The sequence below is a fragment of the Maylandia zebra genome, linkage group LG19, assembly GCF_041146795.1.
Source record: "Maylandia zebra isolate NMK-2024a linkage group LG19, Mzebra_GT3a, whole genome shotgun sequence".
Taxonomy (NCBI): Eukaryota; Metazoa; Chordata; class Actinopteri; order Cichliformes; family Cichlidae; genus Maylandia; species Maylandia zebra.
This window is the reverse complement of record NC_135185.1, coordinates 27795565-27818689: the sequence shown is the minus strand read 5'-3', so window position 1 is coordinate 27818689 and position 23125 is coordinate 27795565. Positions and strand designations below refer to the sequence as shown.

Genomic DNA, 23125 nt, shown 5'->3' with positions numbered 1-23125 from the left:
TCTTCTTGGAGCAACTATAACCCACACAATTTCCTTAGGGATTAATAAAGTATTCTGATTGTTTCAGGATGACCTGCCATTATCCAATGACACATCTTCTTATCCGTATCTTTTGCTCGTTTCTTTTCTCTTTTTTCTAAACTGAGCACCTGATGGCTTTGAACTTTTCTTGTCCGTCTTCCATTGGGTTTAATTTTGCACTCCAGTATGAACACCCACCCCCCAACCCGAGGATCACGCCCTCTCCTCTCTGTGCAGCAGGCGCACCTCGCAAACGGAGGGTGCCCTTACTCCCAGCAAATGGGTGATAGAAAACCAATCGGTGCCTATGACATTCCCGATATGCGCTGGCATGACGTCGCCCGTTTCAAAAACCGCTACTGCATGTGTGAGAGGTCGCCATGGTTGAAATGGAGGCGCGATACAGAGGAAACACATGTCAAGGATAACTACCTAAGCACTTAGCCTACTGCTTACCTTATTTGGAGTCCAGTTGAAAAGGAAAGTCTTCTCAGGAAGCTGAACGACAAAAATAAATGTTAAAGGAGCTAAAAATCAGTGGTCAAGGTGATATTGACTCCACATGCATCCTTTAACATAGCTTCCACACAGTGTCCGTTAAAATAATAAAAAAAAAAAAAGAGATTATAAATATGCAGGCAAGACTAGACACCTAAATCTGCATCTGTACTTTTACTGAAGTGTGATTTTAAATGCAGCACACTAACTTTTCACAATATATTTTTTTACAGTTTGTCTTTTAAGGTTGCAAAGAGCTGCACTTTCTTGATTAACATTAAACACTTATAGATGAACACTACACAATTCAAGTGTAACTTATCATATTATATTATTTTTATTATTATTATTATTATTATTATTATTATTATTATTATTATTATTATTATTATTATTATTATTACTTCAAGATTATCTCCCATACCTCCAGAGAAATTTCCAAGTTCACCTTCTCGGCATCATTGGTGTTGATGACTTCTGTATTTCTACAGAATCCAGTCCAGGCTATGGGGGGTGGGAAAAAACATGCAGTCAAATTTGCATTTATATTTTAGATGCTTCTCTTGAAAAATGTCCCTAATAATGAAAACAATATATTAATACCGATTCCCAAGATGCACAAGAGGACAGACAACTTCATCGTGGAGAGATTAATTTATAATGCAGAAGACACACACTTACCACAGGCACTGTAAGTAACACACGGTAAGTGTGTCTTCGGCACTTCCTATCTGGGAAATACAGGAAATGTGTCACTTACTACGCTATTGCTTTCTTTGACACACCACAGTTTTACAGACCTGTGAAAGTGGACTACTTACATGTAGTTTTACATATAAATCAGTCAATTGACAACACATGTTTCTTTCTTTAGAGCTGAAAGAATGCCACATAGAGGTGGGAGGGTTGCCATATTCACAGCGGCACAAGAAACCCTCATTGCAGATATGGTCCGTGAGAACAACTGCATTAGACTCCGAGAGATCAGAGACAAAGTCATTGCAGATAATGTAAACTTTGAGAACATTGATGCTGTCAGCGTGTCCACAATAGACCGAGTTCTCCGGCGCCAACAGATGAGGATGAAACAGGTCTACAGGGTTCCCTTTGAGCGCAACTCTGCGCGACACATAGGACAACGTTACGAGTATGTGCAAGTACGTATACATCCATGTCCACAGTACAGTTAGTGGACATACTGTGTTGCTTAGTGGCCTACATTACTTCTGGACAATACTGTGCTACCTGATTGACCGTTCTGAACACCTGTACGCTTTCCCATGTTCACAGAGGATAATGCAGTTGGACGCGATGGCCAGACCCCATGAGTACCTCTTCCTGGATGAGGCTGGCTTCAACCTCCAGAAACGAAGGCGAAGAGGCCGTAACATCATTGGCCAGAGAGCCATCACTGAGGTCCCTGGCCAACGGGGGGGGGGGGGGTAATATTACTCTTTGTGCAGCTATGGGTACGGAGGGGCTTGTCCACCGGCATGCTGTCCTTGGGTCTTACAACACCCAACGTCTCCTCACCTTCCTAGAGGAGCTAAAAGACATCCTCCTGGACCGTCAACAACACCATCCTAGGCTAGCACATCACATGTATGTGATCATTTGGGACAACGTCCGCTTCCACAAGACACACCAAATCAGAGAGTGGTTCACCACCAACAGTGACCACTTTTTAAACGTCTGTCTGCCACCCTACTCCCCTTTCCTGAACCCTATAGAGGAGTTCTTCTCATCATGGAGATGGAAGGTGTATGACAGACAGCCATACACAAGAGAGAACGGGCAATGGAGCTGGCCTGTGCTGACATCCCAGTGGAGGCCTTCCAGGGATGGATTCGCCATTCCAGGGCGTTTTTCCCGCGGTGCCTAGCAAGGGACAATATAGCCTGTGATGTGGATGAGGTGATGTGGCCCAATGCAGCTCGGCGACATGATGCCGCACAGTGACTGTGTGTAATACTGTAAAATGACCGTGTAGACAATAAAAAAGACTTCACACCCTGATCATGTTTCCGAGAGTACTGTTGTGTGCGATAGATTCTGTTTTTGCATTGAGTTGTGTTACAGTAGTGTACGTACATGCAGGATGTTTTTATAGATTTATAGTCTTCATGTGAAACTCACAAATCTAAATGCCTAATCCTCTGCAGGGTTCTATGACGATCCGTTACTGTACAGTTTATAAAAATATGCATTGGCAGTTATGAACCAAAGAACCTTCTCACAAATTGAGCATTGTGTTTTCAATTGTTTTGCTGTAGTGTGTAATGCTGTGTATAGTGTTTACAGTTTTGACAGCTTCGAGCTGCTCTCTTGGTGTGGGAGTTTGAGTTTTGCAGTGGGAAGGTGTGGTTGTGTTTATGTAGCTTTAGAGAAGGGTGTTGTGTTTGGCCATTGGGGGACCTGGTGGTAACGTTTGTGACGTGTTTTAGCATTTGAGAAACACTGTAATAAAACTTTTTAATCTAATCATTTTGCCTCCTTGTCTCTTTTTCGACCTGGATACTTTGTTACTTTCCCTCATCCCCTGGACCTTTTTAGGGGAACCTAACACAAAGACGATTGCAGAAATGCAGGTATACCACCTAAACCCACTTACTCTTTCAGCTGTAGCACAAAAAGTCGTGCAACAATTATGCAAATATGTTAACATTTACGAACAGGCAATTAAACAGGAAGCTGTATGTACCAACACCGCAGGGGCACTTTCGTTCCTACATTCATTTTAGTCTCAGTTCCCCCATGAATGTCTTATTTACACAGGATGTTTCACAAACATACTAATATTAAGAAGGTAAAAATTTCAGAGCTCAGGTTTAATGGGATAAAAGGTTACACATTTTATTCAAACATCACTGTTTTATTTACAATCATTTCAGGCACTAGTGAAGCAGGAAGAACTGCCCTGCCATATTTTTTTAAGAACCTGGAACACATGGTGGCATTTTTTGCAAATATACAAACATATTAGTAACAAAACAGGAAGAAAACATTTGACATTTTTATTTAAACTTTGGCCTCAATGTAATAATTTTCAGAGAATTTCCGGTGAGAGCCTCATCAGGCTACCATAAGCACTAGAAACTGAGTCTAACTCAGCTTTAGTTTAAAGAAAAAAGGGCCACAGAAACAACTACATGTGACATTGTTAGGCCTTGAAATGAACATCTCGCTGTGGTGCAGCACCTTCTGCTTTCATAATACCGCATCTCACCTCTGCCTAGCCTATTTTGAGAATACAACCCTGTTATTTTTCTTCAGGTTTTTTATCACTCTTTTCAGTCTCCTTTGTCAACACTGCTCTCCTGCAGTCCCAGGACTCTCTCCAAACGTTTGGCCCTAATGGGAGGCAACTGTTCGTACATGTCGAAGCTGAGCTGTAAGTGATGCTGGGGCAGACGGAAGAGCAGCAAGTGACTCCTCAACACCTGGAAATGAGAGAATGACAGTGAGAAAGATGTGAGAGGAGCAGCAGGAGTGATTGTGTGAACCAGATATTCCCAACAAGACATGCTTGTGCCCCATGTGGACCCTGCTGTTACCAGGGGGGATAGAGACACCAGCTGAGGTTAAACACACACATTTCCTTTTTCATACTGACTGTTACACACTATGTGATTTAACCGGACCTGGTGTTTACATGCTAGGCTGGACGTGCACTTAATCAGAACAGTATGAAATGTGCACAAGTGACAGCTCCTCGCATGCCTCTGCCTCAATGACCATCTTTCATTGATCACCTCCCTGAAGATGGATTTCTGTCGTCAATGAAGTGCAGCACTTCCCGTTACGGAAATAAAAGTACTTATTAACAACATACTCTCCCCCGAAAATCAGGGCCTTGTTCCAGAAAGCAGCTTTAGTAGAATTTGTTCACCCTGAGATGACGAGCTCTGTGAGTTTTCTGTTCCATGATGAGAGCTAACTGAACCCAACCTGCTCCCTGCCACATTTCTGAAACAAACGCTGATTCCTCTCCTCCTGCTGCTCCTGAACCCGCTGCCTGACACGTAGTTTGATTTAGTCGTTCATGTAAATACGTCAAAGCCCATATTTGCACTAGTTTAAAAATATAAAATCCCCACTTGACAGTAGGAAACAGACAGCGATCACTGCACACTCTGAATATTATCAGTTTAAAACAATAAATCTTTAAGCTTTTGACCTTTCAAGCCAAGAAGAACTAAATATTTGCCCCCATTGAGCTCCACAAACGTGCAAAACTAAGTCATTCGAAACTCAAAACCTACTACGTTTCTAAATATAACTGCAGGACATGCAGGCCTATAATGAAACAGTGTTTTGCAAATGCACTCAACTGAAGTGAGGCCACTACTTAAAACCTGGATTTAAAGAACTAATGTACTTTTCACTATTTCTATCATACATATAAACCTTTTAAAATATCCATGCTCACAGTGAGGTCACCGTATGTGTAAGTAATCCCAGTGAGCTGAAAGCTCAGACTTCATAATGTTCTAAACAATCGGCTTCAGACAGTTTTCTAATTTGGTCTCATAAGAGCTCTGGCTTTGAGCACAGAAGTCCTACCAATCTGCTGTTTACATCTTTTGTTTGTGAGCAGCAGCCACTCAGAAGAAAGCTGGATTAAATGGATGGAAGGAGGAAGGAGAGAGCTAAAAGAGGAACTAAAGCGGCTGCGCAAAAGCCCAGTACAAAATAAATAAGGATTATTTTGTATTGTGAGTCACACAAATCTACTCCAGTACAGTCCAAGTATAGAAATGTGGAGCTAGGACTGAGCACAATAGCTCCACTTTGGTAAAGCACGCAATGAAAACAGTGAGAGTTTAGCAAGACTGTAATAACTAAATCATCAAGAAGCAGAGAGGCAAGGGGGGAGAATGAGTAATCAATGAACACAGCATGTAAAGACCAGAGGCAGAAAGAGAGCAGGAAAACTACCAGTGCATGCTAAAAGGAGAGGAGTACCTCGTCAGTCAGGTAGTAGATCTTCCTCAACATACTGTGTCGAGCGGTTTCAACCTCCTGGAAAAGAACAAGGGAATTAAAGATCAAAGCCTGGCTCGTGCACTTTATGTCTCCGTGTTTAATGCTGCTCCACTGCACGTATGAATGTTTTCAGCTTCACCCCTCTAAAATAATGCCTTTGTGAATTGAGCAAATATGATGTGTTTCTCATTTTAACTTCAAACACTTGTAGCCAATTCAAAGTTACAAACCCATGAATAAATAGAAATAATATGAGGACTGGTTTTGTGCATTTGTCAAATTGTCAAGACTTTCACCCAACAAGCTCCTTTTTGATCCAAAAATGTACAAAAGCAGATGTAGAAGCTGTTCCCACAAACCCAGGGTCTATTCAGAGCAGCTGCAGGACATGTGGCAGCCGGGTTTAGCTTTCACTGCCATTGATACAAAGGACAATCTTAATATGAATGCACACCTAAAACATTCAGATAAAGCAGAGCAACTCAGTGCTCAGTGTGTCAAGTGTTGCTGTACCTGTGCAGCAGCATCCTGAGAGAAGATGAAGGAGTTCACGTGAGACAAAGCAGCCACATATAAGACAGGACACCAGGAGCGCTTCAAAGTCCCAGTTACCAAAGAGCGGAAGTAGAGACGGAGGAGAGGGAGGGAATCTTCAGGTGGGGAGGTGAACCTCTCGATAGGAATGGACAGCTTCAAATGACAAGACAGACATATAAACAATAAATAACTTATTATAACAGGAAGTGGAAAAATCACTTCAACAGAGATCATTACGCCATCATCGTTACCTGTTCTAGAGTGACCCCCAGAGACCTCAGCATCCCCACGTGCTCGCCAAACACCGCCAGCCTCATGGTGGTGCTGTACCTCCTCTGCAGGGGCAAGAGGACCCAGCAACCAAACAGCCGGTCTCCAAAAGACACAGCTTCATACTGGGACACAAGGGCTGAATACAAGTCCTGGAATGAGGCCAGACCTGGAGGAGGGACGTTCAGGTCCAAAGAGTCCAGCTTGGTGCTCCTGAAAATGAAGGGTCACTGTTAACTTTTAGAGATTAGTTGGTGTAAAAGAAAAAGCTAAATGTGTCATATCAGACCTGGTGAGCAGTCTGAACAGACCCCAGGTCAGCCTCTGAACGGGTCTCTCCAGGAACAAGTCACTGGAACAGAGGAACACACAGGACAGGCGGGCGAACTTGGCGACAGGGAGGACCACCTACAGCATGACACAGAAGCAATCAATTTATGTGATAAGGAAACAGATCTACAGAAGAAACATCTGAAGGGTGTAGGTTTTCTGTGTAACTCCATTGCATGTACAAAGTACTTCTCTATGAAAATTGTGAACTATCTTAAAATATATGTGAACTATATTTTAAGACTAGCACTAATAAACTGACAAATAATTGACATTTGATTTACTGTGAAAGGAGAATATGAAGTAAAAGTTATAGATTTTGGATAACTGCGCCTGCTAGTCACCTAACACAGCAAGCACGTCAGACATCCTACATCAGTTTCTATAGAGTAAAACAAGCACATACCAAAAGAAGTCACATATTCAGACACTCGGTGACTCCAGAATGAATACAGTGAACGTTTATCATGGCCTCTAACTCTGCCTTCCCCTCTCTACCACCCCTCTGCCTCTTTCTGTGTGAGACCGGTGTGGTGGGCTTAGAGCAGAGTCCCACCTTCATCACATCCTGCTGTCAAGACTCACTTGGATTAGAAAGAGCTTGGTTCAGCTCCAGGTTTCTCTGCTGTTCTGCACAGCCAGCAGTCATCCACTCTTGGCAGGTCTAGTGTTAATGTGTTTTTGCCGTGTGTAGCACTTTGTAACACTGGTTTAAAACTAAAGTGTTACTATGACAGCATCTCACTATCTCACGCACAAAAAAATTAGTGTGCTTGTTTGTCTCTGTCCATAAACTCCTCCCACACCATCTGGAGTTGAGCAACCAAACTTGGTATACAGGTGTATTTGTGGCGCTTGAAGGTTCCTATCTATATCATATATTAAAGGTGTCATTATGTTGCTTAGCAACTGCCTAGCAATGAACTGAAATGGCCTATATTTAGCAATTATGGACCTGTAACAACTTATAAAAGCTTCATATAATTTTTATTTCCTGAAAATAACTAATTTATATACAAAAAAGTTGAACTATGCATGATACATTACGCCACCATCACGCTGCCTGGCAACCAACTAGTAACAGACTAACAGGACGTGTTTTTAGCCTCGATGGACCTGCAACCTCTTATGAAGGCATCCTTCTGTTTTCATTTCATGACAATAACATCTGTGTTATATTACCAGAAGTTGCATCATACAAGCCTAGCGATGACCTCACATAAAAGCCAAAATGGCACGAGCTAAACGACAAACAACAGCATCTACCACATCTATGTTTTCATTTTTTAAATGTGATTAAGTACATCAGTTTGCCAAACAATTCAGTAGTATGTGCATGTACTAGTTATATTATTATATAATGGATCAGTTCTGCTGTTACTGATATACATTTTGTTGGCTGACATGGAATATATAACACTTTTCCATTTATATGTACAACAACCCCACAAAATTGCCTATTAATTAAATGTGTTAATAATCAGATTTCTATGTGGTCTCCGCTGAGACTTGACACCAAAGCCCTCTGAGAAAATTCAGACGGGCAACTGACTTGACTTGTTTGAATACCTTTAGCGCTTCCTCCCTCCAGACCTCCAGCAGCAGCAACCACTGCAGACAGTGAGTCACAGCCTGCAGAGCCCCCTGAGGAAGCTCCTCCACTGCCAGCCCTCCACCATCAGACACCCCCGATTGCTCATACAGGCTGAGAAGTGGAAGGAAAGGCCAATCAGATGGCAGGATGGGACCGGTGAGCTCTGGCAAGAGATGACTTTTGATCCAGGGGTTGTGGCCCAGGAGAGCATCTCTGGACACTATTACAGACGACTCCAGGTGGGCCAGGTGAGTGAGGAAGCAACCTCGTATGGATGGCAGCTGGACACAGGCTTCTCTCAGGAGAGCCCCGACAGTCTGGAGAGAGGGAGAGGTGTCCTTTTGTGTTTCCTCATGAAGCTTCAGCTCCCCCAGCTCCACAGCCTCAGGTCCTCCGCTGTGTCCTTCTCTGGAAATCAAAGAAATAGACATAAACACCCTGATAATTTAATAAGCGAAGAAACAGAACGAGAAATTTTTGATGGAAATGGGTCATTTGTTAATTTAATCTTATTTCAAAGAAATTAAATTTTATATATAATGTCGTTAGCAAAATTAGAGGACAACCATCAGTCACATTTTTGAGGCACTAATTTAAACATCGATTTAGACAAACTATCAAAATAAAAAGTAATTATAAAAATTCAGGCACTTTAGAGTAATATTGTAGGTGCTTCACTTATCTCAGATTAAACTGATTAAAGGTAAACATACGATATAAAGTCCTTGCTGAAGACAATGGTGGAGAGCAGTTCATGTACCAGGTATTCACTGCCTGGCAATAACCAAGGCAGTACAACTAGCGCCACCTGGTGGTAAAGTGAGGCATGTTTTGCTATTTCTGAGTCGAGGGGAACCTGAGAGAGGTAAAACAGAGGGGAAAAAATAACATGATTAGGTTAAAATAAATAATTAAACATCAACAAGTGAGCAGATAAAATCTGATCTTATGCTCAAAACACCAAAATCAAGTAGAAAAGGGCTGCACCCATTTTCATTCCATACAAGGCAAAAATAAATGAACTAGCCAGGAATCATACAAGCTGCGGCATAAGAAGGAAACTAAAGCCTGAAAGAAAAATGGTTTAAAATACTGTATAACATGGCTCAACATTAAAGATGGAGTGGACGTACCAGTCTGTGAGCCAGTCGCAGCAGCAGGTAGAGGAGGTGGTGTTCGTGACGTAGAAGCCAAGCCTTGGTGTGAGACAGGCTGGGTGTAGCCTGACTGCAGCTGCGCAGGTAACCAGTCACAGGCTCCGACAGAAGCAGTCCGGTGAACTAGTGAGTGAGAGCGGGGACATCTAAATATACGATCAGCCAATCACATGGCAGCATTTAGGCACGACGTTGAGGTCAAGACGACCTCTTAAAATTCAAGCTGAGCATCAGAATGACACGGCATGGCCGTTACTGCCAGATGGATGCATACATTTAAAGCATGCAGAAGAGCATCTCTCAGTGCACAACATATCGAGCCTCGAAGCCTGTCAGCTAAGAAGAGAAAATTAACACTACAAGCCATGTGGACTCACCACAACTGAACAAAAGATTAGAAAACAATAAGTCTTGATTTCTGCTGCGACATTCAGTCAGAATTTGAAATAAAAACCTAAATCATGGATCCATCCTGCCTTGTATCAATGACTCAGGGTGGTGAATGTGGGCCCCTTAGTATCAGCTGAGCTCACTGTACTCAGATGACCTCCATAGTTAGCGGATCCTAATCCAATAGAGCAGCTATGGGATGTGGTCATCATGTTCAGCCAAAAAATGTGTGTGATGCTATCATGTCAATATTTACCAAAACCTTAGAGGAATGTTTCCAGCACCTCGTTGAATCATTGCCACAAACAATTAAGGCAAAAGTTCTGAAGGCAAAAAGGGAATCTAACCTCATACTACAAAGGTGTACCTAACAATGTGCCCCAGAGTGCAAAGAGTACCCATACCTTCATTACAAGGAGAGTCCACATGCTTTACTCATTAGTTCTATGTTTTGGTTGGACATAAACGAAGCAGAAAATGTATAAAACCAGCAAACAACAACAAAATAAAAACACCCCAAGGACAGTCAGTCCTACCTTGCTGCTGAGGCCTTTATGGATCCCTGTGATCGTCTCCAATAGGAGCCCCAGTCCAGTCAGAAGAGGGAAAGGGGAGCTGGGAGCAACCAGCCCCGGACGATTCCTCCATCCCATGCACGCCAATCCAGGGAGGTTATTAGTGATTTCTGGGCCCAGAGGTATAGCCTGAGCATTACACACTACAGAGGAAGACCTGGTGTGGAAAAAAACATTAAACTGTGCTGTTATAATGTGTATGTGTTAGTCCCCATAGGGAAATAGTTCCTCTGCATTTAACCCATTCACCCAGTGAAGCAGTGGGCAGCCACCAATGCAGCGCCCGGGGAGCAGTGTGCAGGGACGGTACCTTGCTCAGGGGTACCTCAGGGTAGCCGTTCAGTGGAGTCGAACCCCCGACCTTCCGATCATGGGGCCACCACTCTACCTACTGAGCTATCCCTGCCCAACTTTTTTTTTTTTTTAAATAATAATGAATGATGTTAAAGGTTCAACTCAAACACAAATTTTGTGGAAAAAAGGCTAAATTGCCATCTGTTTTCAGACATACTTGAGATTCTTTATCAGGCCTTGCACAACACTGTGAGACATCAGAGGGAGAAGAGCATCAGATGTCAGCAGCTCGAGCTCTTGAAGAGTCTCCACGGGCTTGAAACAGTTCTGTGGAGCAACATGTTCATCAGTTTCAAGGAATTTGAGACGTAAACAGCGAACAAGATAATCCTCAAGTTCCTCTTTGTCACATGTAGCGCACAACAGGACATAATTAGCTGCATTCTCACTGTTGCTTAAACTGAGCGTGCAGAAGGAAGGATACACGATGACCACTCGCCAGCTGGGAAATCACATGACATCAAATTTTAACTTAGCATAAGTAACAATAAATATGAAACATCTCATTTATGGAAGGGAAAGGCAGGAAATACCTGTCTGGAGAGCTGATGGTAGTACGCTTCTAGGTAAACAAGGTAAACTGGTATCAGAGTGAGGCTGCCGTCTTTCTGAAGTGGATCATCGAGGTTCTTAATAAAACCCTTCAAATGCCCCATTAAGGATGTCTGCAACCCTGTGACATGACCCCAAGATACAGGAGGAGGGGGAGGGCACTCTTCTCCACCGGAGCTGCAGTGAAAGCAGAGGAAGTGACATGTAAGATCAGAGCGTTCAAGCCAACACTGCTTCCTCCAGATTCTCTAGCAGAATGGCTTCATTGATCTGTACCTGACCATCCCAGCCTGGAGCTCCTGATGGCAGCCAGCTGTGTGTGTAACTTGCGTGAGCAGAGAAAGCAGAGCCAAAAACCGCTGGAGCTGCAGAGGTTGCAGAGGATCTGAGGCAGGTGGAAGTCTGTGAACAGACTGCAGTGCTGTCACTAAGGCTGGATACAGGTCTCTGCGGGAAAACACAGCAAATCAAAGCAATTAAATACTCACTGTGAGTGAAGAGGAGAGCCTGGCTCTTACGTTTGGACAGAGCGCGAAGGGAGCCACATACAATATAAACTGGTAAGGGACCCTTTATCTAGCAGGCTGTTGGCTCATCATAAAGTAAATGTGCAAATTCCTGATAGAATCATTTGCAAATTTTCTATCTCAGTGTAGATACAGACATTAATTGTTTACATTTGATTCTATTTTCTCACTAGTGCATCAACATAGCAACATTTTTTTAAATATGACAGATATAACTGTGTTAAGAACTGTGGCAGTAATCGCTCTCACATTATAACTTACATGTATAATTTGCACGCCTGTCCATAGCCGGCTGCTACGGCCCACAGCCTGTAGGCCTCTGTGGTGATCCTGAGGGACTCGGTCGGCTCCAGCAGCAGCTCGTTGGGCTCTGCACTCAGGAGATGAGACAATCGCTCACTCGCTCCCAGAGAGTTTAACTGGAAAGGCCAAAAAAGAAGGCACAACACCGATTACCCTTCTTTCCAGCGGTCTCCACAGAGGATGTTTATTTGGCACAGATTTTACACCTTTCTGATGCAACCCTCCCATTTATCCTGGTTAGGACTGGTACTAGGAGCACACTAGCTTATAACCACTGGTCTCAAACCAGGGATCTTTTGAGTGCAAGCCAAATGTGTTTTCCCACTACAGTACACCGATGAGCCTCCAAAAACATGTTTGCTACTAATATTAAAAACAGGAATACATCATAAGTAACGCTAAACACTGTTTTTATAGCTTTTGTCTTAAAAGTCGGCCCCTGGACTGGCAGCTTGCAGAATCAATGCATTATAAATCTTATTACTCGAGTATCTTTGCAGTTAAAAAATTACACTTATTGATTTTACCAGTCTTGCACAGGCATGTCTGCCAGAGGTAGCCAAAACTCTTAGAAGCTTCATTGCGCTGGAAAGTGGAAGTCCATAAATGGACTGAGATGATGGTGACCAGGAAGTGGGAAGAAACTCTGACATTACTGTCTCCATCAGACGAGGACAATCCAACACCTGAGAATGGGATACACCAAGAGGTATTTCAGCTATGAAGGACTTTGAGTTTAAAGACTTCTCAGTTGTTAAAAAGTTGCTGTTGTTACCTGCGTAGCAGATGAGGAGGAATGCCTAGCAATGCGAGTCAGGATCTCCAGGACATCCTGAACCACCCGAGGTGACGGCCGGACCACCTCGAGAATGTAACGCAGCCTGGGGAGCAGTTTCATTTTTAACAAACCCTGAAATCAGAAACCTTTGATCAGTTTCCATCCACAGGTCACGAAGGCAACATGTAGAATGCAAAAAAAAAAGGGATATTGAGATCTTCACCTTGACAGCATCCTGTCTGGCCACTTCATGATCGCTCTTCCTCTCTTCTTTCTCCTTCGCCGTCTCCTTCATACTTTCATCCAGCCCTTCATCCTCCTCATCTTCTTCCTCCTGAGCAGATGGCAGCAGGGGGAAGGAAGACAGACCGCGAAACCAGGAAAAAGTGCAGTCCAGACACTCCTGAGTGAGGGAACTCATTTGTAAGAGGAACTTGACTGGGGTTTCAGACACTTGTACTCATTTACAGTAAAGAAACAGTGTATTCTATTCTATTCAGCTGATGTGTTTTAAAAGATATTATCCGATAATGAGTCAATGCTGTGCTGTTTATGCACAAATCATCGAAATAAAGCTTTGAGTTTTACATGATATAGTTCTTTCTTTATATTAGTCCTCAGTATGAGGACAAATTTCTGTGATATTTGTATTTATTTATTTGCTTTTTTCAAATAGTGCATATAGAAAATTACAAAGAGTAAATTAGTGCAGGTTAAACAATTATTATTATTATTATTTTTATTATATTACTATTGCAATATTTGGCTTTATGCTTTATAATCTTACTTCATCTTCTGCACACACAAGCAGTGCTTTAAGAGCGTGCACAGCTGCAGACATCACTCCCTCCACGCTATCGTCCAATGCAAAGCGGAGCAGAAAGAGCAGGCCGGCGTCGAGCAGAGTAGACGTCACGCTGCCTTTCAGAACTGACACGTATTCCCCAGCACACGCCTGCAAAAAAAAAAAGAAGAAGAAGAAAAAAATCCAGCAACATGACAGAGGCACGCTTCTTAAAGCTAAGAGTGGAACTTCATGCGTCTAGGTTCTGGTACCTTTGAGAGGATGTTCGCCAGAGTGCTGAGCGACAGCGTCCTCTGCTGGATGACCTGACTCCGAGACAGCAGGAAGAGTTCCTGCAGGGAATAACCTGCCCGCTGGGGACAAATGTCAAGATGAGATCTCATGATAAGAGTTTATACATTTTTACAGGTGCAGATATGAGAAGAACTGAATTTAAATGAATGAGAAAGAAATTGAGTCTGATGGGATCAATCAGACTGAATAATAACAGAGAAAACTTACAGATAAATGGTGAATGGATATGTACTTATTAGTGCTTTTCTACTCTTACTGAGCTCTCAAAGTGTGTTTCACTACAAACCTCAATCTTATTTAAATCCTCTGCAGTCTTGTTTTTGTACTTCAGTAAAAAAACATGACATAAACTTAAAATTAAGCCACAGGTTGTGATATTTAATCTACACGCACAATCCAGTAGGTTCTACTGTGTTCTACCAAGGAGTCAACTGGAACTTGACATTGTTGTCATTTTATAAAAGCATCACTCCAATTTTAAGGAGGTAAAGTTGTCTTTTTGTTGTGATTTTGTGCTGACTGACCTCAGGCTCCTCTCCATGGTGGTGGAGGCCCAGGTGCGTTGGCAGATCCTCAGTGGGCGGAATTAAAGTCCCCGCGAAGTCAAAACGAGCCTGCATGGCCTATCAGGACACACAAAAACAACGGAAAGTGTTGAATAAAATACAGAATTTTAACTAGATCTTTCATTACTTGCAAGTCAAATACCAGATCTTACTTTCTTGGTTCCTTTCCTTCTGGGTTCAGGCAAGTCTCTCAACCACTCCAACTTCTCCGGCTCCAGCTTATCCATGTGGACCCATTCCTTCTGAGGCTTCACTGGCAGATCCTCCTCTGTATTCACAGACGCATCCATTGTGGTAAAAACAGCGTAGCATTGTAAATGAAAATGACAATTAGTTAGCCAAAAACAACTTCTCCAAACAATTTTAGAAGCTGCATCTGCTGCAAAAACCTCAGCACTCATTAAACGTGACTAGAAGCTTAAACAATCTGGCTATTAATTGTAGCCAATGCAAGCGGGACAGAATAACATAATGAAGTTCTAACTTTTTGGGGGGTTCGTGTGATGTATAAGCAACAAATTAAGGGGTGAAGTTGATTTTTGCATTTTCTGAAATAAAACTTCAAAGAGAGGCTTCTATCACTCCAAATGGAGATATGAATCAGTTTTAGCCATGCAGCAACTACATCTGACATTAAGTTACACAGTGAGAGGATGGACAAGTACGAGAGCGGAAAAGCGTGCAGAAATGAGAAGAAGATATTTGACCGGGAAGTGAGGGAATGCTGGTTAACAGCTAAGTGTCATCGTCTCTTTAAAAAGTGGATAAAATTGGTCTCCTTAAGCAAATTTAAGATCCCAGAAATGAGGATTCAATCTTACCAGGAAAGCAGGCACAGGAACAATGTGAAAGTGTGCTATTGCATAGGCACACTTAATAACAACATCATCCACATATATTAGAATCTAACTTTCATCTTAATCACCAGCAGCAGAGAGCAGAAACTGGTGTTGAATTTGAATAAATCATACCCGTCACAGCAGGTGGTGGCGCTGACAGCTCCTCCTCCTCTCCTTCCATCTTCACCTCTTGGGGTTTCTGACACAACACTGCAGCACTGCAGGAGCCTGACTCTCTGCTCACATCCTGAACTGGAGGATCTTCTGTGCCACTTTTGTCCTTGGGGTGTTTGGATGGGGAGGGAAAGGATGGGACGCTCTGTGCTTTGCGAGATCTAACAAAGTCCACCAGTCTAGGATCTGAGAAGCAAAAATAACTGCATTACATGCTGTACAGAAATGGTGATAAAAAAAAGTGTGATGTACGTGACTAGTACATCTAAATGGATAGAAAATCCACCCCATCACATCTTAATTATAACGTGCATTATAAAGAAAAGATCCTGCCGACAACATCAATGCCTACCGAGCTGAAACAAGAGCTTCTTCTGCTCCTCGAGTATCTCAGACTGGGACATGGCTTGGAGCTTGGCCTGGTTTTCCATGTGGATCCTCATGGTCTCTCCTGAGCTATCGGGACCCTGAAGCCCCTGCCCGGACACCAACCTGGGACCGGGGACTGCTGCTGGATCTACTGAACAGAGAGACGAAGAGGATGGTATAGAAGGGAGGAAAAATATTTTTCAGAAAGTGTTACTACTGCTGAAAATATGTAATTCCTAAATTCTTCAAAAACACACAAATAAACTGAGACCTGTGTTGCATTTGTGATATTAATGGTTAACCCCACCTGCAGCATCACACTGATCTGTATCCATAGTAGTTTCTGGGGTTGGAGCAGCTTCAGATAAACTATGTAATGTTGTCTTGCACTCTTTTAGTTTCTGGGCAGCAATCTGACGAGCAAAGATGCTCTTCTTTCCTCCAGCTGATGACAGAGGTGCCTGCAGGGAGGGAACAAAAAAAAACAAAACAAAAAAACCAGGATTATTTCACACAACACCAAATGAATGCAAAAATAGCATGCCATCGTACGAAGAGGGGGTGACTTACTGCAATAAATATAATAACTGATTATGAATCTATAGTGGCTGATAAGAAATTTTAAAATTTAAAGAAGAGATGATATTATTGACCTTTACCTGATTGCTGGTTTCTGAGCGGTGCAGCACTTTGGGGAAAGCCATGCCTGTAAATGCTGGTAGAGATATTGGAGTGGAGCTGGTATCTCTCTCCTTGACACAAAAAAAATACATATACGTAAAATAAATAACTAAAAGAATCCCAAACTATGGATACACCAAACAAGACATTAAACAAGTCTAACTGAGAACAGACAAGAAGCTTCCACTTACAACAATTCTGGAGAGAACGGCACTGATGTGAGTGTCGTGTCTGTCCAGCCTTTCCTCGGCATCCTCATCCTCAAAGGTGACACGACTCGCTTTAAAGCGAGACTTCTTAGGAGGGGCTGGGGTCAGAGAAGGGAGCTGATCTGGAAGATCTGCATTTAAGAGAACAGCTGAGCTTTAGCTACTTACACAAGAGACCCCAAAAAGTTAAAATCAGACAAGTTTTAAAACACAATATGCTCTTGTGAAAAATCTGTGTCATCTGTAACCTTCAATGGTGACCACATCCCTCTGGCTCCCTTCATTCTCCCCACTCCGCCCTTCTCCCTCTCCAGCTTCTCCTCTCCTCTTGTCAGGGCGGCGGACAACACTGGCGGCGGAGGGAGCGCCTGAAGTGAGAAAGTGCTCCTGCTCTCTCAGGAGGTCTGCCTCTGAGTCAGTTGGCTTGGGACGCCGCAACATTGCTGTTAAGGACACAAAGAGGACATTAAACATAGGCATCTTGGGAATATTTTAACAGCAAAACAAGCCTTTGTAGCCACAGCTGGTCTGCATGTTGTTACGCAAAGCCTATGTTATCTAATATTACAACAGTCTTTCAATTTCCTACTTACTTTAGGGAATTTTATAAACAAAAATATATTTAAGTTTGAGTAAACTTCACGTAAAAAAAATGTTTAATGATATTGTTAATAATACCATTTTTAATATGCAGGGAAAACCCTGACTTTATCCCAGCCCATCACCTTCCAACACCTAATCCTAACACAAGTCTTATTAATAGACGCATCTGTTGTGTCAGGCTGTTTCATTGCTGTGTTTATCTGAGACTCAGGTTCGTCAGGTTGGAAACTACAAATACAATCTGTGGTTGGAGATCATAGTCAGTGGAATTTGACAGTGTCATGCCCGTAGTGCTAACTAAGCCCATATAAGAGGGCATTAAAGGATAAAAATACACTATCTTCAATTAAGCGTTTAGACATTAATAAATAGTGATTATATGAAAGGAGTTGGGGGGGTTTTCATCCATTTTTCACGTGTAGTTAAGTTTACCGCGGATGAATGTAACGTACAGCTGACGCTAGCTTGAATTCCATCACAGTTCCTTTTTATCTGGAGCTAAATTTGTCCAAAACAGTACCAAGGAGTATAAATTTAAACTATCTGTTTTTTGCTATTTGAAAATCTTGATAATAGCGGGAGCTAACCTTCATTTATTAGCTGGACCTTTGAAGAATCCACACAAGACTCTGCAGCTCGCACGGAAGATTTTTGATGTGACACAACAAGGCGGAAGGGGAAAACGTACTCCGGGAACCTTCAAAATAAAAGCCCCATCAGCATTAAAAAGTGCGGAAGACATTTCCTTATTTATTCCTTCCTTCCTTCTTCTTCCAAGGCTACTGGGTAATTTGTGGATTGAAAATATAAATTCTAATGAGTTGTTGTGCAAACACTTTTAACGCGTCTCGGAAACTGAGTTTACAGTGTAAACAATGCATTTGATGTGCAAGCTTTACCTATAAAATCTGACGTTTCTCTTTCCTTTCTTTAGGAACCGGCTTGGCTTCACCATGTCCAAGTTCACGTCAATCATTTGGCCTAAAGTTATTTTATTTGGGGACTCCATCACACAGGTTAGATAGTGTTTACACTTTAATCTATTTTACTATTTGTCTGCTCAATCACTGTCCACTTTGACTGTTAGTGTGGAAATAATTAATCGGTGCTGTTGATTCTTTCAGGTTTCATTTCAACCCAATGGGTGGGGAGCAGAAATTGCCGATAAACTTGCAAGGTGTGTAGTTCCATTTAAATTGCATTCCCTTCATAATAGCTCTGACTTCCAAACAGGTAAAAATACACACTTCTTCTAAGAGAAATTGTGCTTGTGTTATGCAGCAGTTGCTTAATGTGACTGATCTCTGTATCTGCGATTTTATTTTGCCTTTAGAAAATGTGATGTTATAAACAGAGGACTGTCCGGCTATAACTCCAGATGGGGCAAGATTGTTCTTCCTCGCCTCATAAACCCTGAAAATTCAGCAGACAGCAAGATAGAAGCAGTTACCATTTTCTTCGGAGCCAATGACAGTGCATTGGAAGGTACAGCTTCACTGGAGCATGCTCACTCTTGTTATAATTTAACAAATACTTGCACATTTGCAGTGATCTACACTAGGGGTGTCTAACATAAGGCCTGGAGGGCCAGAATCGGCCTGACAGAGATTCCATTCACAGGCCATTTTATTAGGTACGGATTGCTAGTGCCACTTTAGACCACCTTTAGCTTTTAGGCCTGTCTTATTTCTTTATGGCATAGATTCAAGTGCTGGAAACATTTCTCAGAGATTTTTGGCTATGTTGACATGATAGCATCATAGACCTGCTGCACATCCATGATGTGAATCTCATATTCCACCACATTCCAAAGGCCCTCTATCGGTTTGAGATCTGCCGATTGTGGAGGCCATATGAGTTCAGTGAACTCACTGTCATGTTCAACAAGCCAGTTTGAGACAATCTGGGCATTGTGGCGTTCAGTCTGCAGTTTCCTCAGTTTCCTGTTCTTACCGGACAGCAGTTGTACCCGGTGTGGTCTTCTGTTGCTGTAACCCATCCGCTTCAAGGTTCACGCATTCAGAGAGGCTAGTCTGGACAACGTAGTTGTATGCAAGTTGAAAAACTGAGAGCAGCCCATCTATCACCAACAACTATGCCACTTAAATCACTTTTTCTCCTATTTCAATGCTCAGTTTGAACTTCAGCAGGTCATCTTCACCATGTCTACGTGTCTATATGCGCTAAACTGCTGTGATCGGGCGATTAGATATTTGTGTTAACAAACAGGTATACCTAGTGCTGGTCAAGTTACTTGAAAAAAGTAATCAGTACCTAATTACTGATTACTTCCCCCAAAAAGTAATCCCATTACTTTACTGATTACTTATTTTCAAAGTAATTAATTACTTACTTACTTGCTTACTTTTTAAAAACATGATTTACAACCTGAATAGGTGATAAAGCGATAGATCTCTCAGCCCAATTCTACTTTTTCTACATAATCCATCATTCAAAATGTAATCAAATGGAAAAGTCTCTTTTTAAAACTTGTTTTATTAGTTTTAACTTTATGCATCAAGCAAAAATTAAATTAAATGCAACATTCTCTGACCGGAAGAAATTAGTTTAACATTTAAACCTATTTTCTACACATTCCAGCACATAAAATAAAATATTTTTTGTGTTTACACTCAGTCTTTCAAATAAATGCAAGTGAAACACAGCAGCAAATAAATAAAATCAAAGACTCAGCGGTCCTGTTGCTCTATTTTCACCTGTAAAGCAGGCGGAGGTTTGCCCTGGTGCAGGTGAGCCGCAGCGGTCAGTGGAAGAATCCGCGAGTTTCTCTGTGAATTTCCCGCTCCGTCGTTGCGCACTCGGTGCTTGCTTGGAAGTTTAGGGTTTTTTTCGCTGTAAAAAGAAGTTTTCTTCACACGCACAACGGACACTGTTTTTGTCACTTTTTACAGAATCAAACTCAAAGTAAGGTCAGTACTTCCGCGCTTTAAACGCTGCACGCTCATACTCTCTCCTGCACTCCATATATTATCTGCACATAGCTGATTGCCACGAACGTCGCACTCGCTTACGTCACTGTCATGACACATTCTTGCAAAAAAAAAAAATCACGGTTTTAGTAACGCAGCGTTCCTACGGGAAAGTAACGGTAATCTAATTACTGTTTTTGCAATAGTAATCCCTTACTTTACTCGTTACTTGAAAAAAGTAATCGGATTACAGTAACGCGTTATTGCCCATCTCTGGTGGCCAGTGGGTGTTTATTGGCATCTTGAGAGTTTCCAACAATGTCATGACTGGTAGTCAAGACATCACAGACCATATTGGCTTGGACAGCTGGATTTATTGCTGGATTTTTTTTAAAAAGTCACCGGCTCTCCTCACGGATGAATCCTCATTTCTCCGCTGTTCTTATTATACATTAATGACTGCTGGGAACATTTTTTTTTGTGATGACAAGAGACTGCTGGATGTTTATTATAATGTCTCAATTGCAAGTGCCACAGCCTTAAATGAATTTTTATGACATATTTTTATTAATAAATGTGTCTGTATATTATCATCTCCTTGTTTACAGGTAAGAGCCAGCAGCATGTGCCTGTGCACGAGTATTCTGAGAACCTGAAGGAGATGACCAGGTTTCTGGCCTCTGCTGGTGTAACTGCTGACAGAGTTATATTCATCACACCTCCCCCCTTGCATGAGCCATCTTGGGAGAAGGAGTGCATTCTTAAAGGTAACAGGAGCTTTTCTCCTTCTTCATTCCTGTCTTTTTACACACCCAGTCCTACGCAGATCCTGAGCATCCCTTTGCGTCTCCTGCAGGATGTCCTCTCAATCGCCACAACTCTGTAGCGGGGCAGTATGCACAGGCGTGTGTCGAAGCTGCTGGTCAGTGTGGTGTAGACGTCCTGGATCTCTGGACACTCATGCAAAAAGATGGACCGGTGAGGATCAATACTTCTAGCTGCTGTTTGTTGCTGATATTGAGGCTTTTGGCATTCAGGTGCTGCAGTAATCCAATGAGATCCATAACATAAAAAAACAAATGCTTTCTCAAATGAATAACAAACATTTTTTTTATTATAATTTCATTATTTTGTCAGATTTTCTGGTATTAAACGGTTAATTTTAATATTGCCAATCAATATTATAATGTATATAATTTTTTATGCACTCACTGTGATTTCCTTTTTTAAAATCTGATATGATCTTGTATTCCTGTATACAGTGTTTCTGTTTTCAGGTCTTTTGGCCTCAGATGTCTTATTTTATCATCTTTTGTACAGGACTACACGGTCTACCTGTCTGATGGGCTGCATCTCTCAGAGAAAGGAAACCAGTTTGTGGCCCAGCATCTGTGGAGGCTGCTGGAGAGCCGTGTGGCTGACCTGCCCTTCATCCTGCCCTACTGGGGAGACGTGGACGCCAAGAGCCCTGAGAGCAGCCTGCTCTGTGATCAGTGAAGGACACTTGTTTCAAGATTGTGCAGAGAGCCTTATAGTAGATTGCATCATGCAACTCAACATGCAACACAACATGCAAAAAGGTTCATAAGAATTAATGTGTCAAATGCTAGACCATGTATGAAAGCACAATAAAGATTTTTACATTTTTTTTAGATTCTGTGGCATGCCTGGATAGAAATCATAGGAAGACTTGTACATAAAAAGCTTCACTTGAGCATCTACTCCCAGCATTTTTACACAAATGTCAAAACTTTCTTCTCCTTAAATTTTAAAAACAGGCTTGTTACTTTAGTTTTAACACATTTGATCAGAGTTATTATTTGATGGTGTTGCATGCCTTATTTTTTTCTTTTTTGCAGATGAGCCATTTTAAATAAAGAGGTGGTTTATTTAGTGGACTTTAAACACAGTTTGCTGAGGCATTATGGAGTATATGACACCTTTGGGTGGATCCAGTGGTTGACCCACTGAGACAGACTTTTTAAAAAAATATATATATACAGTATATGCAGGCCTTCAAACTGATTCAGCCTGAACAATAAGGCAATCCTAATGGTGTAGCTGGTGATTCCTTTTGGGTTTTGTTTTTTGGCTCAACACCCGATTGTGCAGTTGTCTGTAAGTTGTGGCCTCTATTCTTTAGCATCTAGCTGGCGCTGCAGAAGAAGACCGAGCTTAAAGGGAGTAACGTTGAAAGCTCACTTCTCTCAGAGATGGAGAAAGAAAGGACTGCCCAATGTGATTTAACACATTTTCTTAATAAACTGAAAGCCTAAAGAGAATGTGTTAAATCAGATATTGAATCTGTTTATGATGTAAAATAATGGGGGGGGGGTCATATTCTACAACAAAAGAAATATGATAATCTGAGCTATGCTAACTTTGTGTTATTTAAATGGTGGATGAAAGAGGTTTGATGGATTTAAAGTAAAGCACTTTGTTGGACAGTAGCTACAGTGTTCATGGTCAGATTTAGGTTATGTAAAGAACAGCAGATGTTAATGATCCTTAGATGCATTTACTGAATTCCACCTTTATACAAACTTGATAGGATTTAGTGTAAAGACAGTATAAACAGTATACTGTAAATGTAGGGGATGGAAATTGAAGCGAAGACAATTCATGAAAATCTGCTTACATCCTGTTGAATTCATTTGTGCAAATCCACAAAGCGCAGTAAACCTCAGAGCAGCAGTAACACAGTAGATGCTGCTATAAAACTACTATAAAGATCACAGTGACTTGTGATTCTTTTTCCCCTGCTGATTTTTCGTTTCCTCACC

At 41.9% G+C, this 23125-nt stretch overlaps 3 protein-coding genes across 4 annotated transcripts; 2 read left to right on the top strand and 1 right to left on the bottom strand.

Annotated features, from left to right (window-relative positions):
- Window positions 1-1411: 1411 nt before the first annotated feature.
- LOC143413932 (uncharacterized) lies at window positions 1412-1965 on the top strand. Its single transcript, XM_076877385.1, has 2 exons — window positions 1412-1676; window positions 1810-1965. Exons 1-2 carry the CDS (start codon window positions 1467-1469, stop codon window positions 1963-1965), a joined length of 366 nt encoding a protein of 121 aa, XP_076733500.1. The 5' UTR covers window positions 1412-1466.
- Window positions 1966-3346: 1381 nt separating this feature from the next.
- rpap1 (RNA polymerase II associated protein 1) lies at window positions 3347-18078 on the bottom strand. Of its 2 annotated transcripts, none has more exons than XM_024806285.2 (27): window positions 18000-18078; window positions 17058-17252; window positions 16792-16940; window positions 16579-16671; window positions 16227-16380; window positions 15903-16070; window positions 15509-15736; window positions 14690-14805; window positions 14496-14594; window positions 13929-14030; window positions 13660-13827; window positions 13096-13275; window positions 12870-13004; window positions 12622-12780; window positions 12053-12210; window positions 11541-11711; window positions 11246-11441; window positions 10870-10979; window positions 10320-10515; window positions 9370-9516; window positions 8950-9092; window positions 8212-8644; window positions 6602-6720; window positions 6294-6525; window positions 6019-6195; window positions 5485-5541; window positions 3347-3959 (listed from the first exon to the last, which is right to left on the bottom strand). In XM_024806285.2, the coding sequence occupies exons 2-27, from the start codon at window positions 17248-17250 to the stop codon at window positions 3810-3812; spliced, it is 4233 nt and encodes a 1410-aa protein (XP_024662053.2). In that variant the 5' UTR covers window positions 17251-17252; window positions 18000-18078; the 3' UTR covers window positions 3347-3809. The 2 variants fall into 2 exon arrangements, with proteins under 2 accessions (XP_024662053.2, XP_076733461.1); XM_076877346.1 differs by having other exon boundaries at window positions 15903-16067.
- iah1 (isoamyl acetate hydrolyzing esterase 1 (putative)) lies at window positions 18078-21993 on the top strand. Its single transcript, XM_024806286.2, has 7 exons — window positions 18078-18198; window positions 18347-18428; window positions 18537-18589; window positions 18746-18897; window positions 20951-21109; window positions 21199-21320; window positions 21663-21993. Exons 2-7 carry the CDS (start codon window positions 18366-18368, stop codon window positions 21837-21839), a joined length of 726 nt encoding a protein of 241 aa, XP_024662054.2. The 5' UTR covers window positions 18078-18198; window positions 18347-18365; the 3' UTR covers window positions 21840-21993.
- Window positions 21994-23125: the final 1132 nt, after the last annotated feature.